This window comes from Herpailurus yagouaroundi, unplaced genomic scaffold, assembly GCF_014898765.1.
Source record: "Herpailurus yagouaroundi ecotype Mexico unplaced genomic scaffold, PumYag 202, whole genome shotgun sequence".
NCBI lineage: Eukaryota > Metazoa > Chordata > Mammalia > Carnivora > Felidae > Herpailurus > Herpailurus yagouaroundi.
In genome coordinates, this window is record NW_024412433.1 from 13,752,789 (window position 1) to 13,774,543 (window position 21,755).

The following is a 21,755-nucleotide window of genomic DNA, read 5'->3' on the forward strand; positions in this document are numbered from 1 at the left end:
TGACTACCTGTATCAGAATTAACTGAGAGTGAATTAGAGATGGGATATCTTCAATAATTCTTACAACCACTGCAGGTAATATAACGCTAATTATATCATTGCGGGCTATATCATTCTGCTTTGAATTTATAATTCTAGTCTCATGGCAGGAATGTGTAAAAGTGCCATAATAATTTGCTCTTGTATTCCCTCCAGTTTCAGTGCGCTTCTCCCATCTTGGAATAGTTCAGTGGTTTTACAGATTTCAACTTGGATGCCCCTTCCTGGAAGGCCAGCCTGAAGTGGCTACTCACCCCCGAGCCCATTTTAATTCTCTGCACAGCCCCCAATTTCTGTTTTCCAGTCCTTTGTGTATCCCTTCAGTCTTTCGTTCATTCATTCTTCCCTATGAATGTCAGTTTCCCAAAAACAGGAGGCAATCCTATTCCCTTATAAAAGGGGAGTGTTTTGAACCTACTGGTACTAAGCCCTTCTGTGCGACAGCACAGGGTAAAGTCGTGAGCAGAACTGACCTGGTCTTCTGGAGGCAGCCATGAAGGAGGCACATGTTGGTCAAAACAAAGAAATGAAAATGAATACGTATGGACTTCCAAATTGTCGTACGTGCCCTGGAAGACAAGAACCTCGTCTTGAGAAATTGGAGAAACTTCGACTGAGATCTGAAGAGTGACTACAGGTCCCCTTAGTAGATGAGGGACAGACATGGTGCTGAGTATGTGTGAGGTACTCTCGGGGGAGGGGCTGCTTCAGGCCTTGTGGCAGCAACAAAACATGTAACCAGAGCACATTCAGGAACTAGAGCCAAGGCCTCATGGGTTCGTCACGAAAGGCAAAGTAGAGATGTCGAATAAGAGAAAAGTTGGGAGGCTGATGAAAAAGCCAGAGCCAGAGAAAGGAATCGGGGTGCCCAACCATGTGGACATCGTTTAAAGCCATTGGGGTCAGATGAGAGAGAAAGGAGTCCAAGGCATGACTGAAAAGTGGTGGCTGATGAAGAAGAAAGAAAACCAGAATAGAGTGTGGTCATGGAAACCCAACACAGACAGGTTTCAAGGAGGAAGTGGAAGCCACCATGTTAATTCTACTGAAGAGTCAAGGAAGATCCGAAAAAGGAAATGTCTTGGATAATGCAGCAGCATAGAGTTTGTTAGTGACCATGGCTAGTGCTGCTCTGGGGTGTCACGGGACCAGAAACCCAACTGGAGTGAAGAGTGGACGGAACACAGGATGAGAAAGTGAAGGCAGACCCTCTAATCAACGATTTGAAGAAGTTTAGAGCGTCTTGCCACATGTGCCCGAAGGTGACATTTTTGAGCCACCACGATCATCCAATCAACAAGAACCTAAATAAAATTACATCTTAGCACCAAAAGCCCTGAAAAAAACCAAACAGAATGATTCATTCCCACCCAAATTTTGGCCTTCGTTTGGCCGATCTTCTTTATGTTACTCTCCTATAAAGGAAACACTTCGGAAGCATGACCCCCTAAAAAATGTCTCTCGCTCTCTAAGACTTATTATCTGGTGTTTTTGCTTTCTGTCTGTCTTTTTGCACCACAGAATAACAGACTAAGAAAATATGCTTTTGAATTGAAAATGAATGACCTAACTTATTTTGTGCTGGCGGCTGAAACAGAGTCAGATATGGATGAATGGATCCACACCCTGAACCGCATCCTGCAAATCAGTCCTGAGGGGCCACCTCAGGGGAGGAGGAGCACGGAGCTTGCAGATCTGGGGCTGGGTGAGAACGCACGCGCCCCCCCTTCCCTTCCTTTGCAAAATGTGACCTGTGTGTTTGGTTCATCTAATGAACCGGTTAACTGTGGTAGCTGTCAAGGCTAACTAGTTAACTGTGGTAGCTGTCAAGGCTAGCTCATCCGTCCCTGAGCTCCAGAAAAGCACCCCGAAATGCTTGACTTTTCCTGAATAGTGAGGATCACCACACGCAGGTATGATTTTCAGTTTACTGGCAGTGATTTGAGGTTGGAAATCATCTGTCGGCAGTACTAAAAATGTACCCATGTCTGATGGGAGGTTACCTTAGATGGGGTAGTTTGTGTTGCATAGCCTTTACTCTACTTTACTTTACTTTGATTTAATTAATTAACATGATATTATGTAAAGACAGACATGCATTACTTCCTTGTAATTGAAAGATATCTTTCATGGATACTTCTTGACCATACTGAGATCAGCTTATATGTGACAGTTCCATAAATGTTGCACAATATTAGAGATCTTTATGAAATAAAAATATTTTTCTTCTTCCCATCCTTATTACTTCTTAAAATTCTAATTTATTCTAGGCAAAGAGAGGGGAGCAAGAGCGTGGAAAGGACGGGTGATGAGACACATAGAAAAACAGGTCCATGACCACAGGAAAGCCAAGTTCACTTCCAGAGTTGGTCGTTCCTCCCGAAAGGAAAACTATTTTAAGACATTTTGTCCTGCACCGTGGGATCTTAGACACCAGAGTCTTTAGATTCTAGTAGTCTAAGTATCATATTCTATAAAGTGAAAGAGGCATGGGACAATGAGGAAGAAAACTGTTGTAGACTTTAACACAACTACTATGTACCATAGTAGGTGTTTAGCATTCATGATTTACTTAATGATAATCAACTTGAGTATTCATGTTTATAGAATTTTAGAGTTTAAGTAACTGAAGCCAGGATATGGGCTTGAAGTTGATGGCCAGAGAGTCAGAATATCAAAAATGTACTCACAGATAAGAAAACTTTAGTGTGCATTGATGGAGTAAGTCATGACAACCCCAAGTATAAGTGTGGTATTATAAGGGTCAAGAGTTCTTACGCACATAGGGTGGTGTCATGGAAAGAATCCCAAAATGACCATCAGGAGGTCTGATTTCCAGGCCTCGATCTTGTGACAATATAGAGTCCTGGAGGCAGGATACAACGAAGACTTCTGCTCACCTGCATCCATCCCACATCCGGTCTTGATATGCCACAGCCTGGAGAGATGTGTGATTCATGAGTATTACTTATTAATCTGTCTTGGTGTATCTTTTCAAGATTCGCTGGATAATTCTGTAACTTGTGAAAGCACACCAGAGGAAACAGAGTCTTCAGAGAACAGCCTACACCCAGACTTCGCAAAAGTAATAAAGCCGACATTTTACTATGCAAATAAATTTGAATTACTTATTAGTTATTGTTTTCATGGAAAAGATGGAAATGCTGTATTTTAAAATTTAAACTAAGAAATGCAACACTCAAAAAACAAAAGCATGTTTTGATCGGATTTGCCGCGTGTTAATGGATGATGTTAAAAGAGTGATGATACTAAGGGGCAATTTCTTGGCCATGTGGAGGGGGCCAGGCTGTAAGTATTTGGATAGTTGGTTACCAAGAGCTAACACAGTTTTCTCTGCAGTACCTCACAGAAACTGAAGAGACTGTCAAAACAACTCGAAATACGGAGAGGTTAAATCTGTTCTCGCTGGATCCAGATATAGATGTAAGTCGAAATTCCTTCTGAGCAAGCGTGAACTCAATCCACACAATTGTGGTTTAGAATTCAGGATTTGTTTTTTTTATGATGGGGATTTGTTGAGAAAAACCTTCCACCTTTTTTGTAGACCTTGAAACTTCAGAAAAAGGACCTTTTCGAACCCGACCTTGGGATCAAACCATTTGAAGAAAAAGCCGCCAAGAGAATCATGATCATCTGTAAAGCTCTCAACTTAAATCTTCAGGGATGTGTTACGGAGAATGAGAATGACCCAATAACGAATGTAAGTTTCCCCTGTTACATCCAGTGCCGATCAGCCAATATCACACCACCCTGGCCAAAATCTTTTCTATTCCTGATAATCCCAGGCACTGAGTTCACACCAGCTAGTGCACCAGGGAGTATGAATGACAGCATTTTCCACATCACAAAAATGCACGAGTTCTGAGGCGGACGTATTACCGTAAAATGTTCCTTTTACCTTGAAAAAGTGTCAAAGGGACTGTATTCTAGTGTCCTTTCCATTCAATCGCACAGTGGTTCAGAGTTTCCTAAGGCATTGTTTATATCTACTTGGTGGTGGCTGAGATGGCTTTTAAGTCAAATTCTTTTTTAATTTTTATATTTATATGTTTGTTTGAACGTATATTAGAGAATAGTGTGGACAAACAAATCAACTCTGAGATTTCACAGCTATCACTGCCTAAGACAAGGCTACATAGTGAATCAAGTAAAATAATATTGGATAAATATTAAATAATAGTATAGGCAAATGGGAGGGAAAAAAAAGGTGCTTCACTGATATTTGGGAACCACCACAGCATTCATTAAATCAACATAAGATTCCTTTTCCTGCTAAGTGGACTGTCTTGAAAGTTCTCTCCTATGGGGGATGGGGAGGGAGGGGAGGATGGGTGATGGGCATTGAGGAGGACACCTTTTGGGATGAGCACTGGGTGTTGCATGGAAACCAATTTGACAATAAATTTCATAGTTAAAAAAAGAAAGAAAGAAAATTCTCTCCTAGTAGTCTGGGGACAATTCTATACCAATTGTATAAAAATTGTTTTAATATTTATTTATTTATTTATTTATTTATTTATTTATTTATTTTGAGACACACAGAGAGAGAGAGAGAGCATGAGTGGGGAAGAAGCAGAAAGAGGCGGGGAGAGAGAATCCCGAGCAGGTTACCTGCTGTCAACACAGAGCCCAGCGTAGGGCTCAAACTCATGATCCATGGGATCATGAATGTGAGCCAAAATCAAGAGTGGGATGCTTAACCGACTGAGCAGACCAGGCACCCCTAGACCAATTGTAAAGTTATTTGTGGGAAGGGGGCATTCCGCGAGCATAAACATTAAATTCTGAACTATAAGGAAAGAAAAATTATACATAATCCCACCACCAATCCAAGTCAGTGTTGTTGTACTGGTATGTCCCCTTTCATTGTTTTTAATGCAGTCCATTTTAATTTTTGATAAATCATCCCTCAATTATCATCTCCCACCTCAAAGAAGAAAACTTATTTCTAGATCCATATTATAAGCCATATTTGCTTTTTAGAAGACAAAACAGCGTTAAGCTTTCTCTCTAGACCGAGCACCACACAATTCCATGCACATCTCCGTGCTGAAGTTCAATGAGACTTATTAGCCGTGACAGTGTGTGGCTTGAAGAAAGGATGGACCCTTTCGTACCTGCTGCCCTTGGGTCTTCAGGCATGGCACTGGTTCTTTGAGCCCATTTTCCCTGGTGTAACAGAGGGATAATGGCACATGCTACGAACCTCAGATTGAATGAGGAGAGTCAAGTGATAATGTGCCTCTCTTGGGTCAGTATGCCTCGCCTTCCCATCAGTGAGTTCTGCCACGCTGGGCAGGTAGCTTACCTTCCCTCTCCTCTTCTATAAATGGGATAATAATAACAGTAGCTGTTTCAAAGGACTATTGTGAAGAAGTCATGAAGTAATATATGGAAAGTACTTGGATGATGCTTGATAAGCAATCATTACATATTAACTGTTATTTTAATAGGTGGGAAATTGCTTGGAAATTTGCGAATGCTATATATGCAAGGTATTGGCGTTTTCAGTATTGCACATGAGAATCTTGTTGACAAGGTAAAATTGAGCTGACTCACCAGCAAGAATCTTCCCCCACAATGGAACTTTCTCACATTTTAGAACTATAATCGGGCAGTAGGTATGTGAGTAAAAATGATAGTACTGGAAGTCATGTTTATTCCTTTTTCAGCAGCTACTTACTCTGTGCACCTACTGGGAGCCAGACTTTGTCTAGGTACTCAGGAAACAGCAGGGAACAAGATAACAAGCCCCCTGCCCTCTTGAAGGCTGACTCTTTTTGAAAAGAACAAACAATAAATTTTTTTTTAAAAGACAAATAAATTAACACGAGAGTTGTACATTATTTACAGTTGTTTGAAATAAATCAGTATGACAGATGTGATACAGAGGAACTGGGAGATGGGTCACGTTAGGTAGAGTGGTCATACGAGGACTCTCTCAGGAGGTGACATTTGAATACAGACCTAACAGGTGAGAAGGATAAGTCAGGTCATGGGAAAATATTCTAGGGCAGGAGAACGAGCAAGTGTGAATGCCAACTAAGTCTTGGCAAGTTCTAGGAACAGGAAGTAGGTGCCGAAGGGAAGAGCAGACCAAGATAATGTGGGAAGGACAGTCCAAGGGAAGGTTATGTAAGGTACAGGCTGTAGTGAAGTGTTTGCATTTATCCTGAGTGGAGGCTATTGAAGGATTTAAAACACTTTCAAATGGTGTGGTTCGATTTCTGTTTTTGTTTTTGATTTTTAAGATCCCATCAGAAAAAAAATAATGAATTGGAGGAAATAAGAGTTGACCAAGGATGGTAGGTAGGAGTCTGCCACCTAGTTCATTGCATGGCATAGACTAGGACTGGCAAGGAAGAAGGAGAGAAATGGATGGATATGACTGATGTTGGGTAAATTGGACAGACAGGCTTCTCTGATCTATTGGACAAGGGGAAAGAGTATCTCAAGGATGAGTCCCTCGCTTTTGCTTTGAATACTTCTATGCATGGTGGTGCCATTAAAAGGGCAAGACTAGATGAAGAGCAGATTGGAGGGATATTGGCCCCAAATTCCATTATGGGCATGTTAAGCTTGATAGGCCCACCAGATATCCAAACAGAGATGTCCTTTGGGTAGATTCAAATACAAGTTTGGAACTCAAGGGAGTGGCCACGAACTAGGTATAAACTTGGAAGTCTGGTCCATACAGTGACCCGGAGGGTCACATTTAGGAATTTCTGTATGAATAGAAAGGTTTGGCCAGGAACAAAACCTTTAAAAGATGAATAGAGGGATTCCTGGGTGGTTCAGTCAGCTGAGTGACCAACTCTTGATTTGGGCTCAGGTCATGATCCCAGGGTCATAGGATCAAGCCCCAGGATTCTCTCTCTCTCTCTCTCTCTCTCTCTGCCCCTCTCCCCCACTCATGCACTTTCTCTCTCTCTCTCTCTCTCTCTCTCTCTTAAATAAATAAATAAATAAATAAATAAATAAATAAATAAAAGATGAATAGAGAAATGACCAAAGGAGACTAAGAAGGAATGGCCATTGAAGTAGAGCTAAACCAAAAAAGATTGGGCTATGGAGCCAAGAGGGAACATGTCAGCTGTGTGGCATGGTGCTGAGGAGCTGAATAACAGGAACCCAGAGAGGAGCCCAGCAGATATGCCAACATGGAGGATACCTGGGACTGTGGAACGAGAAATTTCCATGGAGTGAAATGGTCAGGAGGAACAATCAATGTACTTTCATTCAGGATTAAAATTTAAAAAACAAAAGAAAACAAATCAAAAGCCCTGGAAGCTGCTTCTTGAAACCACTTGGAAATATCAGGAAAATGTAACCCAAATCATAATGGCATTTAGCCATCTTATGAAATAAAAATAAATGTGGTTTTTTTTGACCATGCATATCCTTAAGTGTGATTAAAATATCCAATTTAGAAACTGAAACTTGAAGATAATGGGCTTTTCTTTCCAGTGCCCGGCATATGACTCCTTCCACATGGATTCCTTTCCTTGTACTAAAACTCATATTCAGAAGCTTAATGTTTGTATTTGGGCCAGTCTTGCCAAGCACGAGAACACGCCCAAGATCAGAACCCAGCATCAGTATGCCCTTTTATATCTGTAAAGCCTGAGAGACAAGTTTATTTGGAGTGCTTTGGATGTCCATATTGTACTTAATTTACTTTAAAATTGATACAAGTGTTAAAAAAATAGAAAATGACTTTGTAAAAAACAATTTCATTGTGCTTATAAACAATAAAATAAAAACTAAGAAAACAGCTTCACCTAAACTTGACAGCAATTTTTTATGTAATGGCATTGTTTTTAAAAATCTTTGTATATTATTGAGTGACACTCTTTTGTTAATGTAGCTATTTTTAAACTCATTGTTTTTAACTCAGAGAGCATTTTTTTTAAGTGAATCGAAATATTTCTTCAAGTTGCCAAAGATCCAACTCCTGTATTTAGTGAATGAGCTTCTAAAAAGCTTCTTTTTAAAACTTTTCCATGATGAGGAAACAATATTTGACAGCATGTAATTTTTTAGTCAGTCCGTCGGGAACCAAATTCAAGTTGACGGTATTCTAGTATAAAATATATCTTTGAAAATAGCAATTGATTCCTAAAATGTGAACAAATAAGCCTGCTTCACAGCAGAGCTACTTTAAAATTATAATGTTCTTGATTTTTATTTAAGAAAATACAGAATTCTAAACATAAGCCTGTGACTTAATTTGGTAGGCTTTCAAGTGCTTGATTAAACAAATCTTTATTGAAAAGCCAATGATTCAAAAAGTAAGATTTGACATTTAAGTTGAAAAAGTGGATTGGAAGAAATAAATGAATCACCATATGAGCTTTAATTTCTGATGGATTATCAAAGTAGGTAATTTATTTCCATTCACCAAGCAGAAGTGAAAATCAAAATGCACCAATTCATGACAAATAATAAGATTTTTTTTCCTTTGACCTTCAATGTGCTTTGAGTTCCTGCCTGAGTTACTTTCATGTAATTTTTGCATTTTCTACTCTTGCAGACCACCACTACCACAAACCAAAAGTTTTTCTAAATTAAATTCAGTTGGTAAAATGGGAAACTTTTACTTTTTAATTGTCTTATTTTTTTAATATTTTATTGAATTTCATTTTATATGTGTAGCTCTGTTTCTAACAGTAGGGCAGCTGGCAAATATGACTAGTATTAAGGGATAAAATAACAACCCCATTATAAGCTAGCCATATTACTGTGTTTCAAAGCACATGAGATACCTATTAAACATTCAATATCATGTGGTTTTGTGTATATCCTGCTTGCCCACAGAACACTGATATATGAGGGGCATCAATTCAAAATTCAGTGACATAAACGAAAGTAAAAATGTTTTGGGAAGCATATTCCATTCTGAGAAATCTGTAGTTAATGACATGTAATTATATCTATTTGCATAGACATAATGATTTCTATGTGTAGACATGTAACTATGTACATATACATATATTTATTTATTTCAGTCCCTGTTTTATTTAATAACTGTTGCATTTAACAGTTTTCTGTTGAAAATTTCATCTTTCTGGAATCATTCTTCAGATTCTACGATAGCAGCATTTAACATATATATATATATATGTATATATGTATATATATATATGTGTGTATATATATATATATATTTTTTTTTAATCTCTCTCCACCCCCCAGTCGCCTTACAGCCTTTTTTCCCTACTCCACCTCTATCTTTTGCATGCTGATATTGTTCAGGATAACATTCTAATTTTCTTCTCTTTATCTCATGGCTTAAACAAGAACCACATACAAAACTCTCCTGGGTCCACATCCCCAGCCCAGTTTCTTTGGCCAGGCTCAAAACTCATATATCCAACTGTGATTGGAATGTCCTATAGACGACTCTATGTACCATCCAGAACTCATCTTTGTATCTTTATCTTATATATTAGTGAATGATATTGCCGTCCACTTAGTTTCTTACATCTCCAAACCTGGGAAATTTCTTTTATGCATACCCCTGTGAACACCTCTGTCCAACCAATGAGAACACCCAATGGATTTCTAAGTTCTTTGGGTATACCTCCTTAATGCTCCTCAAATGCATCTCCCACAAATGCATTCTTTCATGCCTTTATGTTCTTTCCTGTGTTTATGTCTTTGCACATGTCACTTAATCTACCTAGAAGCCCCTTCTAACCACTGCTTTACCTACTTTTTCCTTTTTTAAAACTCAACCAAGAAACTTTCCCTTTCTTTCCCATCTTTCATTACCTTCCCATTTTCTCTTTATTTCACATTTTCCCTTTCCTTCTTAGCATGGTGGTGAGAGGTACAGAGGCAACTACTCACAGGCTTGGAATTGGGTAACCAACCAAGAAGTCCTCATACTGGGAGGCAGAAAGCTATGTGGAGGCACAGAAATGGAATGTGCTTGGCTTTGTCAGGATCTGGGGTACTGTGCAGGGTGGTACAAAGGAGACAATTCGAGAAGGTGGCTGTGGTTGGCAGACTGGTTACTCTGAACAGTAAGTAAATTGATTGAACAAATAAGTAAATAGGTCAATGACAACAAGAGCCAATTTTTCACTATTGGAGGAAATAGTTACATGAAATATGAATAGGGAAAAGGCTTGAATTAACCCTTCTTGATTTGAATTTGAAATAGAAGTATCAACATGAACTCATGAGTTTTCATAATATTTCATAAAATATTCATGTACAGATAGAGTTAAAGAAATCCTTGTAGATGTGAATGTTATGTGTATGGATATGTCTATGTGTATGTGTGTGTGCATATGTGTATGCGTCCCAGTAACAATGAGCATAATGAGCACCGAGATCCTGGTTTCTAAATGTCACCCTCACAGAAAGGTACCAGAGCTGTATGGAGAAATGACTGGGGCATTGAAAGTATCCAATGAGCCTAGAACATCTTGTTGAGTGAAGAAGTGCCCCCAAAATTATGGAATCTACCAAAAAGTCACGGGAGCTACCTCTAGCCAAATCTGAAACAATTTGAGCATCAATATAAATAATGATAGTAAGAGATTGAAATCTATTGAATAAAGTAGTAGTAATCCATGAGTCTATACTTGGAGGTATGAAAAGAAAGAAAGAAAGAAAGAAAGAAAGAAAGAAAGAAAGAAAGAAAGAAAGAAAGAAAGAAAAAGAAAAAGAGGGAAGGAGGAAGGAAGGAAAAGAAAGAAAGAAAAGGAGGAAGGAGAAAGAAAGAAAGAAAGGAAGAAAGAAAGAAAGAAAGAAAGAAAGAAAGAAAGAAAGAAAGAAAGAAGGAAGGAAGGGAGGGAGGGAGGAAGGAAGAGAGATAGAAAGGTTCATCATTACAGAATACCAACTAGTAAATATAGAAAGAATGATGGAACTAGAAAATCACCATTGGTAGCCGTCTTAGTGGGAGTTGATTCCAGTGGGAGTTACCAATGGAGCATTAGGTGAGTTAGGTTTGATGAGTATCAGGACATTGGGATAGTCTCAGAATATATCTCCAAAACTGCTAATCACTTACCACTTAATATATATTGTATATTTTAAAGAACAATATTATACCATATATAAATAGTAATTTCTCTTATCTACTGTTTTATTAAATAATGTACTAAAGAGGCAATTGCATGTATGACGATTTTATATCAAAACCATCGCTTCTTTCTTTTTTCCTGCAGATTGAGCCTTTTTTTTGTGAGTGTGGCACTTTATGACCTCAGAGACTGCAGGAAGATTTCTGCGGATTTTCATGTGGATCTAAATCACACTGCTGTCAGACAGATGCTCTCAGGGGCTTCCGTGGCTTTGGAAAACGGAAACATTGACACTGTTTCCCCAAGGCAATCAGAAGAACCTCACGTCAAGGGATTTCCAGAGGAATGGCTAAAATTTCCAAAGCAGGTTGCACTTTTGTTTACTTGTGACAACCCTGAAACTGCTCGTTTCATCATTCTTACCCAAAGAATACAGTTGGTTTCCCAACTAAAAATTCCCTAAAAGCTGTCCCTTTAAAAAAAAAAAAAAAAGAAATTTTGTGAATGTCTTCAGGATGCATCCCTAGATGCTTATTAGTTGTTTTCTTCGTACACAGGCTATATTTTCTGTAAGCAATCCACATTCTGACATTGTTTTGGTGGCCAAAATCGAGAAAGTACTGATGGGGAACATTGCAAGTGGTGCTGAACCTTATATTAAAAATCCGGACTCCAAGGTAATGCATAATCTTTTCCATAAATAATTTAGGCTGCTTTCAGGATATAGAATCACACTGCCTTAATGAATTATCAAGCTTGGTAAATGTAAGTCTCAAAATAGTCGCTGGTTACTGAAACGAACATCCATCGGGCAAATTTTAAAGTATATATCCTTGGTGTATGTGTTTCAACCAAGTAGCTTCTGACTTCTGATCATCTCAGTAGAAATCAACTTAAATGTGTATAAAATTTTCACTCCAAGGATCAAAATGTTAGCAATAATGAAAAGTGAGGATTAATCTGACTAAAAGCAAGTGAATACAGATTACTGATGATGAACTAAGTGAAAGAGTAAGACAGATAACTGTAGGTCAAATTATTCTAACACTGAAGTGACAACAGAGTAAAGGATGTGCTGGGAGTTCTTCAAGTGATAGGACAACAGAAAATTTTTTCTTTTTTCTCCAACCATATTGTCTTTAATAATCGAATGTTACTAGTTGGTAGGAAATAAATATTAAAAGTCTGTATTTCTCATGCAAGAGAAATGTATTAGGGAAAGACTGCATAACAATGGAATTTGAGCATGTGTAACAATTTAGGGCAGTGTTTAACATATTCATGAGATTCGGGGTTTGGCAAACTACAATGTGCAGGCCAGATCCACCTGCCACCTGTTTCTGTCAATAAAGTTTTATTTACACAGTCACACTCCATCATTTACGGATTGCCTAATGGCCGCTTTCCTGCTACAGAGACAGAGAAGCCACGACAAAGACCACGTGGTCCACAAAGCCCAATATACTTACTGTGATCCTCTGCAGAATACATTCGCCAACCTCTGCCATAACGAATAAGGGTATAAGATGGTCTGTGGGTGTAAATTTGAAAACGCTTTCCATTCGATGTTGTAAGACCTTTCCAGTCTGATAAAAGGGAAGAAAAAGTCGCTGTTCCAAGACAAGCGTATTTTCTATATTTGAAATTTCCAGAGTGAAAAGAAAGAAAAACATAATACAGTAGTTTGAACACAGAGGAGATCATTTGGTTCTTTACAAGACAGAATCGGCAGGCCAATAAGGCAGACAGACAGACCTTCCGAGTTTCAGTACAAGATAATGTGGAAAAGTATCTATTAGTGTTTTCCTTGGACTGTTTGGGAAGAGGTGTTCTAAACAATATTTTTATTTACTTTTCCCTTAGCATGCACAAAAGATACTGAAATCCAACAGGCAGTTCTGCAACAAGTTGGGGAAGTACCACATGCCGTTTGCTTGGGCAGTAAGGTAGGTTGACATCTGTAACCAACAGAACAGTCATACGTTTACAAGTCTGCGTTGGAAACTTCCGTTTGAACACCTCTCTGTTTCCTGTTATGTGTGATATACCAAAACCTGGAAAAATATTAATGGTGTCATCTTCATAAACATTCGGGGCTCTCCGGAAACATGTGCTTTACAAGACAATTCAGCAAGACAGAGTATAATAGATTGGGGCTATGATATGTGCACAGTGTGTGCACGACCAGATATGCTACGGCTTCTTGGTGGGATCAAAGTCATAACCTGTTTATTATGCATATTTGGTTTATTAAACGCTTGACATTATATCAGGCCTGAGAGTTTAGTGTGCATAACATCGAAATGGCAGCATTGTGATTTATTATGCAGCTGCGTATTTTCATCTATGTGTAGGGCATAGCCCTATGTATGGATGTCCAGAGGAAACCATCAGTTTGATCATTTAAGCTCTCTTTGATTTTGGCACTGATTAGCATAGCCAGATTTGTCAGTACTGGCTCACTTTCTGATGGAAACGCTGAGTTATGTCGACACTAAGGATGGAATCATCCTCCCGGACATAGAACCTCTGCATAAAGAACAAGAATTGCTTTTCGGGTCTGGTTAAAGATCAATTACAGTTGTCCTCCTCAATTTCTTTGCATCCTTATGTCTGTAAGAATTTCTTAAAAGAGGAAAAGCCTGTCATAGACACGAGGACAAAAAGGTCAGCAATGTATAAACCAAATTAACTTTAAAAGGTTGGGGCGCCTGGGTGGCTCAGTCGGTTAAGCAGTCAACTCTTGGTGTCGGCTCGGGTCATAATCTCACGGTCTTGGGATTGAGCCCCATGTGGGGCTCTGTACTGAGTACTGAGTGCAAAGCCTGCTTGGGATTCTCTCTCTCCCTCTCTATGCCCCTCCCCTTCTCATTCACGCTCTCTCTCTCTCTCTCTCTCTCTCTCTCTCTCAAAAATAAATAATAAACAGTTTAAACATTTTTAAAAATAAATAAATAAAAATAGGTTAATTAGCGTGCCATGAAGTAAGACAGCCTAGTAAGTATTCCTTTGAACATTGGTAACATTGTCCCAATGGTGGTAACTTCAGAAGGAAGACAGCATCTGTTAATTTTTGCCATTTTTAGGTCTCCCAGTACCCAGGGATGAGCATAACCAGAGTGAATCTACCAATATTTGTTATCATTGTGAGCTTGTTATTTGAAGTCGGGGGCAGGTAGGTGCAGGGGAGGGAAAGGTGGAAATATGAGCAACAGGAAACCAGGACAGACTTGCACAGTCTGTCCAACACAGCCCTGTAGTGAGGGAGAAAGAGACCAGACCCAGGAGTTGGACAAACACGGTCCAATTCAGGCCACCACTTACGGACAGTAACTTTACTCCAGTTTCCTCCCAGTTCTCAGGGTCCCAACCACATGATGAAACTGACAAGACCTGCCTCGTGGGCAATGGAGGCAATCTCAGCTACGAAAGCACTTGGCATAAAGTGGATCACACGTATCACTCTGTCTCTCTGTGCCTCTCGCCCTGCAGGGACAGCTAATGCCAGTACATGATGCCTGGAACAGACATTATCCGAATATACTGAACCTTTATGTTGAATTTCATTGTTTTTATTTCTCCCAAGCTTCCAGAGAAAGGATAACTAGTCATAGTTTGCTGGTTAAACTCTTTCATGTTGATAAGTATTCTCAATTCCCACAAGAAAACCTGTTGGGGCATAATATGATATCTTTTGGCAAAAGAGAAATATTCCAGTATAGCAAACTTACAACGGCAAACACATTTTCTGTTAAACGGCTCAGCACTGTTGTGAGGTTTTAGAAGCAGTCATTTGAGAGCCAGAGCTGGTTTTGAAATCTATACTGTACTTAATAGCCAAATGAACTTAGGCAAGTACTCATAGGCTATCTTTACCCTAGCTTTTTTTTAATGTATAAAAGAGGAATGATAATACATAATCTACTGTTGCAGAGATTAACAAGCACAGATATGTACCCAGTAAAAGATAACCATTGTCTGAAGTCACTATTCTTATATGATTATTAAGTCACCTGGGGAGATCATATTTTCTGCAACAAGTCCCCCTTTCTGGTAAATTTGGCACAGCGAAGAATATTGTGGGGTAGAGAAGGAAAAGCATTACCCTTTATTGATCAGTTAGGAGAAGAAGTAACAATTGTACAGTGAAGTTGTCTAGTAAAATATGCTGGAAGAAAGACGGATGAGGTTTCTAAGAAGGCTGACAATATTCCTGACTATCAAAGTAATTACGTCTAGGACAAGAAAGTCAACAAAACCACAAGCTCATGCTCCATTGATGCCTGATGAGTGGTTTGGCTGTAGGTTAGGAAACAGGAGGCACCACCAATTTGTGCACATAAATACATGGTTTACATTCACGTAAACATCTCTGACATCTCAGAAAAAAAAAAAATGGTTAGCAGCATAGTTTGAAAGATTTCATGTTAAACCCCTTGGAATAACTGATCACAAAAATAAGTACCAGATCCAGCCAAAGAAGATTTTAGTCCCCCTCGCAATGTGGAAATTGCTTCAAATAAAATGGCAACTGCATCAGAGGAGGGCTCGTGGTTACTCAAGCCATTAGCTGACATATTTCAATATTCTATTGATTCTGCTGGATGTTTGGCCTCCTTTTTTCCTACCATATTTTCTAGATTGCAGTTTGCCTAACAGTGTAGCTTTGAGTGTACCCTAAAACACTTTGGCCCTTAAGATCAACTGCCACTTAAAAAGGGTAGAATTGACAATTTAGCTTATGACCAGAGAGAGAGAGAGCACAAATAGGGGAGGAGTAGAGAGAGAGAGAGAGAGAAAGAGAGAGAGGATATGAAGCTAGCTCCAGGCTCCTAGCTGTCAATGCAGAGCCTGACACAGGGCTCAAGCCCACGACCCAAAGTCAGATGCCCAACCTCCTGCGCCACCCAGGTGCCCCAACTCTGATTCCTTTTAACCCACCTTACATGATATTCTAAATGGATTGGCACACAACCCTGGAATTTCTTTAAAATTGAACAAAACTCAATTAAAAACTTCATTCTTCCATCTATGTGTTTACAAAAGGCACACAGTCTAACAACATCCCCACCAAACGGTTGTCCAACCTCTGAATCCTCCCAATGACCAAAACTCAAGTGCATCCCACAATGGTTCCTTCCTTCTTTCTATAGGTCTAGTGATTAAATAACTCATTTAAAAAAAATATATTTTTCAACTGCATGACAATTACTTTTGTGTTTTGTCTTAACATTAGCTACAGAAATATGCCCCATTCTTTCTGTGTCACAGCTCTTCGTGCTGCTCGTGATTGAGGCTCTCAGGGACACCTGGGCTTCTTTTCCTGCAGCTAAACCCCACACTTTCTTCAGTCATCCCCCAAACGTCGCGGTTTTGAGACCCTCACCATATACGGATCATTGCCCAACTGTGGCAGCTGGAACGGGGCACAGCATCCTGCCATCCCGAAACCATCTGTGTGCATGAGTCACTTCTCTGTTCTCTTGCCAGTTAGCATATTTATTAAGCAAGGACAGCGTGTAGGGGGCTGTGAGCAGCTCGTCTCCCTGGCCCTGCGTTCTTCACCCTCTTTACAGCGTGTCCAGTGTAAGTGAGCTGTTTGCAGGACAGAGCTGCGGATACAAGCAGGAGCGAGTTTTACAGCTCACGTCCAGTGATACATTTGTAGTGGCTGGTTAATTACAAACAACAACAACACTACTCAAGGTCAGTTTGACCTCCTCCTGTGTTGAAAATACATCGTATTGGTTTCAACATGCCACACACCCGAACAGAAGCCCTGTGTGATATTTAAATAAAATCTTCGAATTAAATAGTTTCTCATTCTGCTTCCCCAGAATGAGAAATTTCCCCTCACTCACCACTTAACAGAGAAAAATGAGCAGAAAGGTGGAAGGAGTCTAAAAAATATGATTCTGGCCCATTTTCGGTATTATTTGACACTACAGCTCTATGATTAGATATCTATCTAAATGGCCACGTCAGCCTGTGTATTTTGGTTATTTGGTATTCGGAAATCTTTGGTTAATTTCAAGAGTAATAAAATAGTCTAGTCAAGCTCCTTAAGCTAGAAGAAATAAAACTTCAGCAGCTCTCTAAGATTACTGGAAAATCAATTATACACGGTTCTAATTTTTTTTGATAGGCACAGAGTATAATTAATTTTGAAGGAGAAAAGCTAACATTAAGCATGTTATGTATACTAGCTTGTATTGCCTGACATTACTATACTGTTTGGACAAAAACAACTTACGTGTTTTAACTAACTCTGTCTAGTTCCAGTGAAATAGACAATCAATGGCTCATGTTCATGGTGCTTTCTTTATGTAATACAAGATTCTGACTCAAGTGTTCCTTAGTTTACCTTTGTCTGTGTCTTAAAATTTAGGACGTGGGCATGTTTATCTCCAGGAGAATGTTTCAAGAGTCTGGCCCCCTAGACCCACATGTACGACCTTACCCCTTTTTCACTACTCATAAATTCTGATGGCACCATCCAGATCAAAGTAGCCCTAGCTTGCCCAGAAAGTAATGAAAAAAGGACTAACCTGTTCCTCTCCACTCTCGCAATCCTCCAAAGTTTTGATATGTTACTAAATCATAAATGGATGTAGTTGGAATATGGGTGGGCTGCTGTCTGTCTAGAGACTGAGTTGAAAATAAGGAATTAAAGACAACAAATACAGTGTTTAAATGAAACTTTTGTCTAAGGAGTTTTTTTGTTTTTTTATTTCATAAGTTCCTAGAGTTTCTTCCATTACAGATGGGAAATTGAATCATTTGTCACCTTAAAAACACAACCCGGTAAACAATATTCACATACCAATCTGAATAAATATCCTTTTCTTTCAGATCAGTATTTAAGGACAACCAGGGAAATGTGGACAGAGACTCAAGATTTTCACCATTGTATAGACAAGAAAGTAGCAAGATTTCAACCGAGGACCTCCTAAAACTAGTGTCAGATTACAGAAGGTAGGGTGTTGGGATACTCTTGAAATTAACACGAATCAGCTACATTGCTACTATTGATTTATTAACTCTGCATAAACAATACCTGGTTAACCTGATTTCTCAAATGGCCAAACTCCCCCAGAAAGTAGAAGCTTTACAGATGACTTCACATATGCATCAATGACCTAACAAAAGAAAATTTGCCACAATCATATGGAAGGAGTGTGAAACATAAAACCATGTCAGATAACTATTATCTCTCTGTAACAGATCACACCAAAATTTAGTAGCTTAAAAGAATAATATTTATTTTCCATGAGTCTCTAATTCGAGCCTGGTTGAGAGAGGAGAGCTTGTCTTTTCTGCACATGGCATCAGTTGGCAGAGTTCAGCTGGAACCAGAGGATCCACATTCCAGATGGCTCATTTAATGACTGGCAAGTTGACTTGGCTATTGATTGGGAGCTCAGTGGGAGCTGTAGACTAGAGACCTTGGCTCTTCTCCCTGGGAGCCTCTCCATGAGATACTATCACTTCCTCATGGAAAGAGAGCTGGCTTCTGAGAGTAAGTGTCCCAAGGGAGAGAAAAGGATCACTACCAGTTTCTTAAGACCAGGGCCCCGAAACTCTCGCAGTAGCATTTCTGCCATTAATATACTGTTAGGCTGCCACAGAGCCCAGATTAAAATAACAGAGACACAGACGCCTCTAATTAGGAAGGATGTTAAGGAGTTTTAGAACTATGTTTTGAAATTCCACAGAGAAATTCATTGCTGTGACTATAGTAATTCATAATATTTCTGTCATTCCAATGCTTTTAGAAAACACAGTGAAAGTTAGTGCTAAAAGAAGAAAAAACTTAATAAAACCCACAACATCTTTTAAATATCACCATGCATTCAACGTCAGGCGATGATAAGATCTTTCATGACGAGCAACTTCCCTTAAACTGTTAGTCCCCTGAGACCCAATCCCTAACATCCCTAAATGTTAACTCTCTACCTCTCCCATCTAAGAATCAACGATCATCTGTCAATTAATTTTGTTTATCCAAAGCACAAATAATGCATTACTATGAAACAAACATAACTAATACCTTCTGTATCGTCAGTAGAGAATATGTTTCTATTTAACTAGAAGGGAAGTTTTCCCAATGCTCGTTTTTTATTCTGAAAAAAAAGAATACAAACTTTAGAAAGCAAAATAAAGGTGAAAAGTAAAATCTTGGGGGAAACTACTGCTTTGTGATCCTACAAGACCACTCCTTACATGAGGAGATGCCCCCTGCTCTTGACTTCATCAGACTTCCAGGTCAAAGCTCCTACCATAGTCTTCCCAAAGGCTACTGAAGCCACTAAGTGGGAGCGAATAGTGTTTTACCTCTTTACCTTTTTTGCCAGTGTACGAAAGTATGAAAAGTTACAATGCTGAGCAGAACAAAAGGGACAAAATGTTTGGGGGTAATCTGATATTCACAGAAGATTATATTCTTGCAAAGCCCATATTGTCCACGTATAGAAAAGAAAATTATCACTCTGGCAGTTATAGGGCATCTAGAATACATAATGTCCCTCTGGGAAAACATTAAATTATTTCATAGACCCCTCACACTTTGTGGTATTTATTTGCAACAGTGTGCTGATAAACCCTGACTGTCTGACCCTCAAGGGGGAAAAACAGATTTGTACTGATGGCCAATTTCTGTCGTGTAAATGGTAGCATTGCTGATTTCAAGCTCCTGATGGGACTTCGCCGAACATGGGTTTTGGAAGAGATGCGCGCACCATCATATAACATTTCCACCAGACACATTCATGGATATCTCACCATGTAGTTAAATACTTCTAAGTGATCATTTTTGATCGCTTTGCTCATTATTACCTTGGTGTGTCATAGAATTTGTTTAATGGAAATTTGATACAATTTCACTTTTAATAAGGGCTGTATTTAACAACTAGCAGGCAAAGTAATTGAAGACCTAACAGGCAGCTCTCATAAGCTGGGAAGAGCTGGCTCTGACCCACCACTATAATTATTCTATTAGGTTTTCTAGAAGACCTAACTTGAAACTGTTATCAGCAACTTTCATCTCATTAGGAAGGAGGATAGGCAAAAAGGTTTTGGTAGAAAGGGAGAATGTGGGGTCAGGGATACTTGGTGAGAGGGTGTCTGCACACATTTACAAAGGGGGGGTGGGTACAAAAGAGGGAGAAGGCAGAAGAACCAAGGGCAGAGAAAGGCTCTTTGTCCTCCTTGATTGTTGGTGAAGAGGGAACAAACAGACCGTCCACTTAACAATTGTAGCAAAGACCACCCTTGCCCTTAAGACTTCTAAAGAGTCTTGGGGTGCCTGGGTGGCTCAGTCGGTTAAGCGTCCGACTTCGGCTCAGGTCATGATCTCACAGTCTGTGAGTTCGAGCCCCGCGCCAGGCGCTGTGCTGACAGCTCAGAGCCTGGAGCCTGCTTCGGATTCTGTGTCTCCCTCTCTCTCTGCCCCTTCCCCGCTCATGCTCTGTCTTTCTCTGTCTCAAAAATAAATACGAACATTAAAAAAAATTAAGAAAAAAAGACTTCTAAAGAGTCCTCATGAAAGTAAATCACTTAAACCCATTAAAATACTAGTACTTTTTGTTAACAAAAACTATCTATTTACTCTTGTACTTGTGTGGCCATTTCTGTACGCGGTATCCAAAACAGATGCAAATACATCTAGACATTCGTCAGAATACCTGTAATTTGAGCCCTCACTGATTTCTATTTTCATTTGCAAGATTACATAAATCTTAGTTTTTCAATATAAAACCAGCTAAATGAAATCTTTCACCAGGGCGTTTAGGGTTCTACTGTTTACTCCTATCAAAGCTCAGATTTACAGTTGACTTTTTTCTTGACAACTAGAATAATTCAGTGTGTGTGTGTGTGTGTGTGTGTGTGTGTGTGTGTGTGTGTGTTCGTGTTCCCCGCTTTCACAGGGCTGACAGAATAAGCAAAACACAGACCATCCCTGGAAGCCTGGATATTGCTGTGGACAACATTCCTTTGGAGCATCCAAGTATGATGATGATGTCATGATTTGCTTGTAGAGTTCTGAATAGTTAGTGGTCTTTTGGTTGGTTGGCTGGTGGGTTGGTGGGTTGGTTGGATAGCTGGTTAATTATAATAGTTTGGGAGGTTTTTTTCTCAAAGTTTGGGATAAATGGAATTCGTTATTCTACAGAAATTCGGGGCTTCTTATTTTTCCATTAAGACAAACTGTAAGTATGATAGGAGAGGAACTATATTCAGTGTAACCTAATATTGATCTGGTTTAATACCATGCATCCAGCAAGGTATTAAATTATGTCATTTAATCCTCAAAACCCTGGAGGGCTGCAAATGAGGAATGGCAGGTTCAGATAGATGGATAAAGCAATAACGCATAATGGGAGAATTTATATTCTATTCAGTTCCTCTGACTCAAAATACAGGGCTGGCCCCCCGACACTGTGCTGCCAGAGGGGTCCTCTGAACACCCCAAGTGACCATGTGGTGATTAGAACTGGAATATTTTTAGACTCTGTTATTACCCAGAGAGCATGTATCTTCCTCAGAACATGGTCAAAAGTCCCATTTATGTCAGTGAAAATCTGAATTTTAGAAGGAGCTTTTATTAGACTTATAAATAAGAATCTCAGAATCTATTTCTCAAGGCGTGAGACTGGT

General features: G+C 39.3%; 1 protein-coding gene across 3 annotated transcripts in view; it reads left to right on the forward strand.

The window, feature by feature from the left end:
- DOCK10 (dedicator of cytokinesis 10) overlaps positions 1 to 21,755 on the forward strand; it is a 270,818-nt gene that overhangs the window by 164,983 nt on the left and 84,080 nt on the right. For all 3 annotated transcript variants that reach the window (XM_040450863.1, XM_040450862.1, XM_040450864.1), the window contains exons 8-17: positions 1,561 to 1,744; positions 3,039 to 3,124; positions 3,400 to 3,483; positions 3,605 to 3,760; positions 10,286 to 10,290; positions 11,250 to 11,466; positions 11,657 to 11,776; positions 12,963 to 13,045; positions 17,952 to 18,074; positions 21,026 to 21,105. In XM_040450863.1, coding sequence (XP_040306797.1) covers positions 1,561 to 1,744; positions 3,039 to 3,124; positions 3,400 to 3,483; positions 3,605 to 3,760; positions 10,286 to 10,290; positions 11,250 to 11,466; positions 11,657 to 11,776; positions 12,963 to 13,045; positions 17,952 to 18,074; positions 21,026 to 21,105 — 1,138 coding nt within the window. The remainder of the gene's footprint in view (positions 1 to 1,560; positions 1,745 to 3,038; positions 3,125 to 3,399; positions 3,484 to 3,604; positions 3,761 to 10,285; positions 10,291 to 11,249; positions 11,467 to 11,656; positions 11,777 to 12,962; positions 13,046 to 17,951; positions 18,075 to 21,025; positions 21,106 to 21,755) is intronic.